Raw genomic sequence first — 12129 nt, 5'->3', positions numbered from 1 at the left:
ACCCGAAAATGAAGATCCCAAAGGTCAAAAATTATCATATTTAGGTATCTACCTACTTGATGTGTATGTTGAAAGTTTCTCATATCTAGGATTTTTTCGAAGTCCGAAAGGAATGCTTTCATACCAAAACTGTCCTCTGAAGAATATTTATTCGGCCACGTAACAAAATGACATAATCATATCAAATATTTTCCATGTTTTTAAATGTATGTCTACGGTTTTATAAATTAATGTCTTTCTTAAAGCTGCCTTCTCCCACATGATGCAAACAGTGCCTACAGAAAACCATTAAGTTGACCTTGTCACCTTATTAGGGAGGCTTTTGCTCTCGGGGGGGTTTTGGGTCCATTTTGGTTAAAAAAAAACCTTTTTTTTTTTTTTTTTTTTTTTTTTTCAATTTTTAAATATACTTTGTGCTGCTGCTTTAAGCCCTACACCAACTCTCGCTTGTCTTGAGCTTTTAAATTAGATTTGCTCGAAATTTCCGACCATAATGTTGATACCCTTGTATACGATGCGTCTTCCAAATATTGAATCCTTGTAAGTAGACTCATACGTGAGTGTCTTGTGTTCTAACCGTTTTATAAGATAAGTATCCTATTAAGACAAGATTGATACCTACGGGAATATGTCTTGGGTACTTTTGAGCGGAGGTTTCCTCAAAAGAGAGCATAAATTAGAATGGAAGAAAGAACTAATCTAAGGATATCACAGGAACAATGTTAGATAATTTCTACTAACTACTTCGCCATTTAAGAGGAAAGTTAAGAAATGTTTAGAAAGTTACTTACTTTTGACTGAGGTCTGCATGACGGAATCCGTGGATGAGCATGACGTCTCCACCACTTCCAAGAGAGGAGATCCTGCTGGAGGTGTTAGGTTCAATGGAGGGAAAGCTCCTGGTAACATTTGCAGTGGAGGTCTCAGTAGTCCATGTAGAGCAGCAGCATAGATAGCGGCATAGCTTGGATTGATGATTGGAGGAGGTAAACAAACTGGCGGATGAAAATGAGAAAATATTGGTTGCGGCATTGACTGGGGTAGAGCCGCAGATGGTTGAGAAGAGATAATGCTATCTATGCTAAATGATTTATTGGCGTTGCTTAACGTCGTTGGTTTCAAAGGTTCTGACTTGGTTTCTTTGATACTAGTATAATTTTCAGCCTTTAGTACGGGATAGGTTGCTTCAAGAAGACTTTGATCAACCTTGGGAAGTTTGAATCGTTTCCTTCTTCTTAGAAAAGATCCATTCTCAAACATGTCCAGAGCGGCGCTCAGGAAAAAAGTTGTTTTTCATTATTTAAAATTTTGAAAACTAAAACAATTGGTATAGATAGATTTTCTCGGCTTAGATTTCCCATTATAGGAACTGCCAAAAGCTCTCACAATTGAAACCTAAACATCAATGTTTGCGGAAGCATTTATCAATTTACAACACGGAATAGTGAATGGTGTAAACACGTTAGAGCCGGATTACAAATATCTATTCTATGGGATCTTTGGTGATGTATACAGGTATGCACCAATTCAACCCTCCAAAGAATTTACAACACGGAATAGTGAATGGTGTAAACACGTTAGAGCCGGATTACAAATATCTATTCTATGGGATCTTTGGTGATGTATACAACTATACAGGTATGCACCAATTCAACCCTCCAAAGTATGTGTACCAAATGACAGCACTTGAAGGAACTCGTTTCCAATTTTTCTATCAATACTTACTGTTTCAGATTCAGAATTTCACACCAATTACGTTTTAAATCTCAGTAAGCAGAATTAAGGCACGTTTGTTGAAATCCTAATTGGCTCCTTACCTTGTCTCATGAACAAATCAGACTCCTCATGCATTGCAGGGTTGAAGTGATCTACTCATTAACTCATTATAGTGGTGCAATATGAAAGTTCTTTTTGCAAGCCATGTATTTCTATTGAATGCTTAGATTCGTCTGATTTGTTACCTATATGAGTGTGTGAACATTCCTTGTTGATTTTGAACTCTGTACTTTTAATAAATAACAATTCTTGGTCTCAGATCCATTTCATGAGCTCGAGTTAATTAACTGAGGAATAGATAACGGAGAAACGCCATTTCTCTCTTCTCCATGCATTCACTCCACGAGAACTCATGATGGATCTCAATAAGTTCAGATCAACAATTCAAGACAGACAGAGCCGTCTTCGACATTTTGTTTTTCTCTATTTCATTTAGTTTGGTTCATGTGGTGTTGAAGGGTTTTGAGTGGATGAAGAATCATAGAAACGGAGAAGCCAAACAAGATCCGTTGATTCTTCTATAGCAAAATATTCCCTTGCACCAGATCAGTTTCGCACAAACTTGATGATTTGAGGAAGAGTGTTAAGTTATTCCGTTTCTAATTTCATTAGCTATTTTCCACACTTCAAAGTTTTTGTTAAGAGTAATGTACGTCTGGAGTGAGTTCATTCAACAAAGCACAGGTTTCTTTACTCAGTCCATGTTGTTCAGCGCTGAGAGAGCGTGATTGTTATTAATTACAGTTTACACAGCTTGTGCTGTTGTACAAAAGTGTTGCTTTTCACACTTTTGTGTACCTCTTCCATCAATCTACTTTGAGATGTTTCAATCTGACATGCTGTAATTACTTACAATCGAGAGTGTTGTGCACAAGCAAATATACGTTAGCGTTTGTAGAATTTATTCAATTCATTTCTTTTGAATAGGATTCAAGCGAGACCATGCTAGAAGACGGAATACTTAGCGTTTGTAGAATTTATTCAATTCATTTCTTTTGAATAGGATTCAAGCGAGACCATGCTAGAAGACGGAATACACGTTCTTTTTAATTTACATGGTGATGGCCGCGGACGTGCAAGGCGAAAATAAAATATTCCGTGTTGTTCTGTGACTGAACACAGATGTACATTGTACACATAGTTATACTCCCCGAATACACCGGAACAACAGAGAAAATTGACTTCTGCCAAGTTATATTCAGTGTGAAAACAAAATACAGAAGGGTTCAACATACCAACAATCAAAAGCACAGAAAGGATCAGCATAAATAAATCCGAGCGAGAAATCCCAGGCAAACTGTTGAATAACAATATGTTCACCTCAAAAGCTGCTGAAATGCTGCGACCAAGGGCTTAACTTTGCCGTTTTAACCCAAGTTTCCGATAAGACAATTAAGTTAGGCATCGTCAAGCTTCCCGTTCACTGAATGGGTCCGACTACCCATTATAATATTAGATAGTGAAAAACATTTATAGACAAAATCAGAAAAATGGTGGAGATGCCAAGTGCACCATGAGGTTTCTATTGCCTGCAATGAAGTACACACGCTTTTGTGAATTGGAAATTGATATTGCTGATGGGCTTATTGAATAGCCTGAACCTTTGTTTCTCAATCAGCAGGTAAGTAGGGCTGTCCACTATATCTATCCACTAAATTTCGTCACCTTACGCTATGCTCACTCTGTTGAGCAGGTAAGTAGGGCTGTCCACTATATCTATCCACTAAATTTCGTCACCTTACGCTATGCTCACTCTGTTGTTTTGACCCACGCATTCATAGAGGTGATGTTCCTAGCTTATTAGCTGCCTATCAGGAATTTTTTCTAGATTAGGTGCCTAGTTACCTACGTATTTTCAGGATGTCAAAAACCTAAGGTTCAGGTATGTGTGGGCAGAATGTGGTAGCCACCTTTTTGACCCACGCATTCATAGAGGTGATGTTCCTAGCTTATTAGCTGCCTATCAGGAATTTTTTCTAGATTAGGTGCCTAGTTACCTACTTATTTTCAGGATGTCAAAAACCTAAGGTTCAGATATGTGTGGGCAGAATGTGGTAGCCACCTTAAATACCCCCTAGCTGTCCTAGCATGATGTGCTGTTACTTCGGTATACCTATAAGTGCCTGCTTTGGTAGATATCGCTTACTAGCCTGGTACACCAGTACACACCCTACGATTTTACTTACGATCGAACGATTAATGGCACGATTTTCCCCAGTACTTACATCAGTACAGAAATTTAACACAATTTCACGTCCACACGAACAATACCGTCAGATCGTAAAGAAAAATCGTAGCGTGTACCATAATCGTACCCATAGGTCCGCCTGTATTTTTGATTAGATGTTACCTTTGAAAAATCACTCTTTAGAAGTCCAAACTTTCATATCAAAACCAAAGCACAAACAACCGGCTTTTTCAGTTCGTATGCAAAACGTCACGCTTTACAGATCCGCGGTTTGAAAAGAAACTCGCGAATTCGAACGCACTTTTTCACGAATTATTTACTTTTTAGTAAGTACTAATTTTTAAACGATTTGAAAAAAACGTTGGAAAAACAATTGAAAAAATCTGCGTTTATTTATTTTCAACAAGTATAAAATTGTTAGCAAATAAATTTCCGTCCATGAAACCTGAGTATGGATGAGCTTAGCAAACATTTACCATGCAGTCGGATAGGAGAGATTGAAAATTAGAGGTTAACCTTCTCTGGAGAAGGCGTGGTCTCGTACTTATTGGTAGAGATACGAGGATATGGTCGGTTATACAATAGCTCCATTTTGTACAAGGCGATGGTTGTTCGTAAAGTTTGACCAACCCACTATGTTTTTTTTTTTTCAACTTTTCGTTTTTTGTGATTTTTATTTTTATTCTTCTAACAATATACAAAGAGGAAGCAAGCATCAGTAGTCGAATAACACCACCTTGCGGGACCACATCACGTCACTATATGAAATGCCTCCTAAATATCTATTAAGACAAGAAAGAAAGGAAAGAGGAAAACGTGTATTTATTTTCTGAAGGGTCAATATTCAATAATGATATGAATTAAGGAAATAAAGCGAAAAGGGCTGAAATAAAATCTAGATCTGACATTATTACAGGGGTAAAACAGATTAGGGATTGAGGTTTGAGATGATCATTACATTGTAAGAGTAAAACATACCCTCCATCCCATTGCATTTAACCCTTCGCATTGAAAACAACGTAGGATTAATGTTATATTGTGAGATGATCATTACATTGTAAGAGTAAAACATACCCTCCATCCCATTGCATTTAACCCTTCGCATTGAAAACAACGTAGGATTAATGTTGTATTGTGTGGATTAACATTTCAAATCTTGAAACATGTTGCGCCAGTATAAGTAACCCTACATGCACAACTACTGGCTCGATTTTTATTTTCATTTTTAGGTAGGCAAATTTTCAGTTGTTTCTAGAATACAAAAATATAAATTAATTTAAATCCATGCCTTCGTAAAGTGTTGACATGGGTGATCTACATCTGACAATGTTCAAGCACTAAATCATCAACTTATACCATTCGAATCTAATCTAACCATGTTTTCTAAATACCTACTTAAAATGTTTTATATTGTGTGGATTAACATTTCAAATCTTGAAACATGTTGCGCCAGTATGAGTAACCCTACATGCACAACTACTGGCTCGATTTTTTTTTTTATTTTTAGGTAGGCAAATTTTCAGTTGTTTCTAGAATACAAAAATATAAATTAATATAAATCCATGCCTTCGTAAAGTGTTGACATGGGTGATCTACATCTGACAATGTTCAAGCACTAAATCATCAACTTATATTTTTCATACTCATACTCATTCGCCCTGTTCCTTGGGGTATAAAACCACTTGGAGTTGAAATATTACTTTTTTTCGTTATTTTACACTATGAAGAACTCTATGAGCATGAACACATATTTAAGATGTTCTTTGAATACCGACTGATCAATTAATCAATAGCGGATCCACGAAGAAGATTTTGAATCTCGCTGGAGGAACCCCAAACTCGAAATCTGGTTCTAATGTATGGAAAAATTTGAACGTGTGTGAATACCTATGTACCTGTTGTATTGATGAAGTTTATAGATTCAAGCTATTAAAAGTTATATTTTGCTAATAAATAATAATTAATTACCTTCTAATAAATAATTTTGCTAATATATACTGCGGTAGATAAATAGAAAATTTAATGGCTAAAAATTTAACCACTTAAATCTGTAAGGAAAAAATGTATTTAATGTTACAATTTACATCGCGAAAATTTGGATGGCCGCGGACGTGCAAGGCGAAAATAAAATATTCCGTGTTGTTCTGTGACTGAACACAGATGTACATTGTACACATAGTTATACTTCCCAAATACACCGGGACAACAGAGAAACTTGACTTCTACCAAGTTATATTCACGCGGAATCGAATGGTGAAACTTTTAGAACTGTCCGACTTAATGTAATAGAAAGTCGTGTGATGTTCACACCAGATTTTTAATTTACATGGTGATGGCCGCGGACGTGCAAGGCGAAAAGAAAATATTCCGTGTTGTTCTGTAACTGAACACAGATGTACATTGTACACATAGTTATACTTCCCAAATACACCGGGACAACAGAGAAACTTGACTTCTGCCAAGTTATATTCAGTGTGAAAACAAAATACAGAAGGGTTCAGCATACCAACAATCAAAAGCACAGAAAACACCGGGACAACAGAGAAACTTGACTTCTGCCAAGTTATATTCAGTGTGAAAACAAAATACAGAAGGGTTCAGCATACCAACAATCAAGGATCAGCATAAATAAATCCGAGCGAGAAATCCCAAGCAAACTGTTGAATAACAATATACAAAGAGGAAGCAAGCATCAGTAGTCGAATAACACCACCTTGCGGGACCACATCACGTCACTATATGAAATGCCTCCTAAATATCTATTAAGACAAGAAAGAAAGGAAAGAGGAAAACGTGTATTTATTTTCTGAAGGGTCAATATTCAATAATGATATGAATTAAGGAAATAAAGCGAAAAGGGCTGAAATAAAATCTAGATCTGACATTATTACAGGGGTAAAACAGATTAGGGATTGAGGTTTGAGATGATCATTACATTGTAAGAGTAAAACATACCCTCCATCCCATTGCATTTAACCCTTCGCATTGAAAACAACGTAGGATTAATGTTATATTGTGTGGATTAACATTTCAAATCTTGAAACATGTTGCGCCAGTATGAGTAACCCTACATGCACAACTACTGGCTCGATTTTTATTTTCATTTTTAGGTAGGCAAATTTTCAGTTGTTTCTAGAATACAAAAATATAAATTAATTTAAATCCATGCCTTCGTAAAGTGTTGACATGGGTGATCTACATCTGACAATGTTCAAGCACTAAATCATCAACTTATAAAATTCGAATCTAATCTAACCATGTTTTCTAAATACCTACTTAAAATGTCTCCTTACGTTAAACAATATGACACTACGTTCCTAATGACAACTCAAACTCTAATTCAAGTTCCCTTAAACCACGAGCTCAACTTCTTTGTCCTTCTCCTTACGTTAAACAATATGACACTACGGTCCTAATGACAACTCAAACTCTAATTCAAGTTCCCTTAAACCACGAGCTCAACTTCTTTGTCCTTAAGAACTGGGGCTACCGCCATTTCATGAGTCTGGCAGTCTGGTTACAATACCTGTGATCTCCTTACGTTAAACAATATGACACTACGGTCCTAATGACAACTCAAACTCTAATTCAAGTTCCCTTAAACCACGAGCTCAACTTCTTAGTCCTTAAGAACTGGAGCTACCGCCATTTCATGAGTCTGGCAGTCTGGTTACAATACCTGTGATATAAAACCCCTCGTGGTTGAATATTTGGAAGTCTGGTATCCTACTCATGAACGGGTTAAAAACCACAAAATAATCCTCTCGGCCTCATTCTCGGATACGTTTCGGGTAATAGATGATAATATTTTCAACCATATAAGATGTAATTTTGAAAACAATAAATCCTGTTTGTATTGTTCCGACATAGGCTTGGTGTTATCTGGGGGCGTTCTGGATCAGTTTGGTTGACCAGAGATCGTTTCTTCTTTTTTTTTCAATTTTTAAATATACTTTGTGCTGCTGCTTTAAGCCCTACACCAACTCTCGCTTGTCTTGAACTTTTAAATTAGATTTGCTCGAAATTTCCGACCATAATGTTGATACCCTTGTACGATGCGTTTTCCAAATATTGAATCCTTGTATACTCATACGTGAGTGTCTTGTGTTCTAATCGTTTCATAAGATAAGTATCCTATTAAGACAAGATTGATACCTACGGGAATATGTCCTGGGTACTTTCGAGTGAAGGTTTCCCCAAAAGAGTGTAATACAAATTAGAATGGAAGAAATAACTAACCTAGGAGATCACAGGAACAATGTTAGACAATTTCTCCTACACCAACTCTCGCTTGTCTTGAACTTTTAAATTAGATTTGCTCGAAATTTCCGACCATAATGTTGATACCCTTGTACGATGCGTCTTCCAAATATTGAATCCTTGTATACTGATACGTGAGTGTCTTGTGTTTTAATCGTTTTATAAGATAAGTATCCTATTAAGACAAGATAGATACCTACGGGAATATGTCTTGGGTACTTTCGAGTGGAGGTTTCCCCAAAAGAGTGTATAAATTAGAATGGAAGAAATAACTAACCCAGGAGATCACAGGAACAATGTTAGACAATTTCCAATTTCTACTTACGTCGCCATATATTAATTAAGAGGAGAGTAAAAAAAATAAAAAAAAATAGAAAGTTACTTACTTTTGACTGAGGTCTGCATGACGGAATCCGTGGATGAGCATGACGTCTCCACCACTTCCAAGAGAGGAGATCCTGCTGGAGGTGTTAGGTTCAATGGAGGGAAAGCTCCTGGTAACATTTGCAGTGGAGGTCTCAGTAGTCCATGTAGAGCAGCAGCATAGATAGCGGCATAGCTTGGATTGATGATTGGAGGAGGTAAACAAACTGGCGGATGAAAATGAGAAAATATTGGTTGCGGCATTGACTGGGGTAGAGCCGCAGATGGTTGAGAAGAGATAATGCTATCTATGCTAAATGATTTATTGGCGTTGCTTAACGTCGTTGGTTTCAAAGGTTCTGACTTGGTTTCTTTGATACTAGTATAATTTTCAGCCTTTAGTACGGGATAGGTTGCTTCAAGAAGACTTTGATCAACCTTGGGAAGTTTGAATCGTTTCCTTCTTCTTAGAAAAGATCCATTCTCAAACATGTCCAGAGCGGCGGGATGAAGTGCCCAGTAAGCGCCTTTCCCTGGTCTGTCAGGTCTCCTAGGAATTTTAACAAAACAATCATTGAATGACAGATTGTGACGAAGTGAGTTCTGCCAGCGTTGTGTGTTTCTTCTGTAATAAGGAAATCTATCGGCTATGAATCTGTAGATGTCTGACAGGGGAAGCATTTTCTCTGGAGAACTCCAGATAGCCATTGCTGTGAGGGAAATATAGGAGTAGGGAGGCTTCTGGTCCCCGTAGGTTTCCCGGCATGGTCTTGGCATTTTACCTCAAGTTGTTTGTTAGCATGAACTTAACTTTCATGATTTGAGAAACAGGTCGGCTTTATATTACCAGCACTTTCACACATAGTTCACAATGTAACATTTTTCTTAACACATTCTTGAGTTGTTTATTTAGCGGAAGTAATGTTTTTACTGTCTTATTTCAGATGTCACTTTATTTCTTACACAGTCTGTATGAACAACAATGTTGTAGTGTAATATCTATTGTTTATTGAAAGTTTTATGTCCAACTTTTAGTGTTGCTTTTTCTGTTTATAGCTTTACCGATTCTATCATAGGAAACAAAGAGAACTTTGATTATAGGTTCATGAAACGATGATATGATGTCTTCGAATATAAATACACATTGTATGTAATGGATACTTGCATTGTTTTATGCATATATTTCAGTTAAACAATTGTTTGCATGCTTGTGTACCTGCAATGTATGCAAATCGTAAATATTGTGTAATATACTACTATCTACATATTATAAAAGCTCTTGCGTCTTTGATGCTATCAACCTTTTATAGTGATAATTTTATAGCTATACACATTGCTTAATATTTTTGGGATCTACATATGTGGCTGATTTGAATGCAAAGCATGTATTGAGTTAAGGATAAGATGCACCTATCCTATACTCTATACTAGTCTTATAAAAATGTAAGGTAAAAGGTAACTCTATGTATATTGTATATGTTGCTCAATTTTTGGACTTTTATGTTGCTCAATTTTTGGACTTTTTTCGCGCATCTGTGATTCTGCGCTTGTGGATTAGGTAAAGCTCTATATTCTTACCTAGAGATTTGGTTCTCTTTTCCCTTTATCAGATGGCACGAACACACCAAGTTATGTTTCCTAGATTTTCTCCTTTCTATGAGGATTCAATTCATTAATCTGTACATTTTATGTTTATCATTTTGCTTGTTCAATTGTTTTCTACCATGTTTTGTAATTATTGTTAAATAAAAGTAATATCATTACCATTACCATTACCATGTATATTGTTTATGTTGCTCAATTTTTGGACTTTTCATGCATCTGTGATTCTGCGCTTGAGGATTAAAGCCCTATATTCTTACCTAGAGATTTGGTTCTCTTTTCCCTTTATCAGATAGCACTAACACACCAAGTTATGTTTCCTAGAAATTTTCTCCTTTCTGTGAGCGTTATCAATCTCTTTTATTCTAACTGATAAACACACTTCTATTCTTTCTGCTTTCAGTCTGTCACTATGTTATTACGAAGAACCTCAATAAGTAGGTAAGTTATCAACAACCATTTGCGTCAATATTGCAAGATTTCATAAGGTAAAAGTGTAATATGTATGTACTATCATGGTGCTATTGATATCTCCACTAATTCTGTCGCATTTTAACTTAACTAAAAAGATCCGAAGCAATAATGTCGTGGCTTACCAAGTCGGATTAACAAGAGATCGAGTTGAATCTTGAATCAAGCTTGATTGATTTCAATAGTTTATTAATCTGACTTGGTATTAGGAAATGATCTACAATATGTAGACGCTATTGATATCTCCACTAATTCTGCCGCGTTTTAACTTAACTAAAAAGATCCGAAGCAATAATGTCGTGGCTTACCAAGTCGGATTATAACAAGAGATAGAGTTGGATCTTGAATCAAGCTCGATTGATTTCAATAGTTTATTAATCTGACTTGGTATTAGGAAATGATCTAAAATATGTAGATAAGGCGATGGTTGTTCGTAAAGTTTGACCAACCCACTATGTTTTTTTTTTTCAACTTTTCGTTTTTTGTGATTTTTATTTTTATTCTTTTTCATACTCATACTCATTCGCCCTGTTCCTTGGGGTATAAAACCACTTGGAGTTGAAATATTACTTTTTTTCGTTATTTTACACTATGAAGAACTCTATGAGCATGAACACATATTTAAGATGTTCTTTGAATATCGACTGATCAATTAATCAATAGCGGATCCACGAAGAAGATTTTGAATCTCGCTGGAGGAACCCCAAACTCGAAATCTGGTTCTAATGTATGGAAATTTTGAAAATTTGAACGTGTGTGAATACCTATGTACCTGTTATATTGATGAAGTTTATAGATTCAAGCTATTAAAAGTGATATTTTGCTAATAAATAATAATTAATTACCTTCTTTCTAATAAACAATTTTGCTAATACCGCGGAGCGGCGATAGATAAATAGAAAATTTAATGGCTAAAAATTTAACCACTTAAATCTGTAAGGAAAAAATGTATTTAATGTTACAGTTTACATCGCGAAAATTTAAATATGTGTGCCTCAATATTGACGGAGTTTAGGTACTTGATTATAAACAATAAATCAAAATTTAATCAGTTAGAACTTTTGAGTTTTGATACCGCCAATCAAAAATAGGCGCCTATACTTACATAGGTAGGTAGGTACCTATATACATACCTACTTCATTTACCTACTTGTAGGTTGTGGGAACCATCAGCAGGGGAGATACTGGCTTATTTACCAAATTACAGCGACACCCCGAAGCATTACTTGGAAGAGAGTACCTAAATTAATCGTGGATACAAAGGACCTCCTATAATATCGGTTATCGAACTGGCCGAGTGGTCAAGAGCACCGAATCTCAACCCGAAGGTGCTGAGTTCGAATCCCGGTGAGGGCGGAAATTTTCTAATCAATACAACAAAAGCGACGAAAAAAAATCATCAAATTAATAATAAAAATACATACACATCACTCAGAAAACCTTTTAAATCGTCAAAGAGGTCAAGTCTT

At 36.0% G+C, this 12129-nt stretch overlaps 1 protein-coding gene across 3 annotated transcripts in view; it reads right to left on the bottom strand.

Annotated features, from left to right (window-relative positions):
• Positions 1-9792, bottom strand: part of LOC103524559 (fork head domain-containing protein FD4-like) — a 58640-nt gene extending 48848 nt beyond the window's left edge. Inside the window, exons 1-2 of one of the 3 annotated variants that reach the window (XM_008489587.3) lie at positions 9080-9792; positions 792-1260 (exon numbers count right to left, since the gene is read on the bottom strand). In XM_008489587.3, coding sequence (XP_008487809.2) covers positions 792-1260; positions 9080-9364 — 754 coding nt within the window. In that variant the 5' untranslated portion in view covers positions 9365-9792. The other 2 variants (XM_026819943.1, XM_026819942.1) reach the window with 2 other exon arrangements.
• Positions 9793-12129: the final 2337 nt, after the last annotated feature.

The sequence above is a fragment of the Diaphorina citri genome, unplaced genomic scaffold, assembly GCF_000475195.1.
Source record: "Diaphorina citri unplaced genomic scaffold, Diaci psyllid genome assembly version 1.1 scaffold105, whole genome shotgun sequence".
NCBI classification, from domain to species: Eukaryota; Metazoa; Arthropoda; class Insecta; order Hemiptera; family Psyllidae; genus Diaphorina; species Diaphorina citri.
The sequence above is the reverse complement of the archived record's forward strand: the minus strand, read 5'-3'. Positions and strand labels throughout refer to the sequence as shown.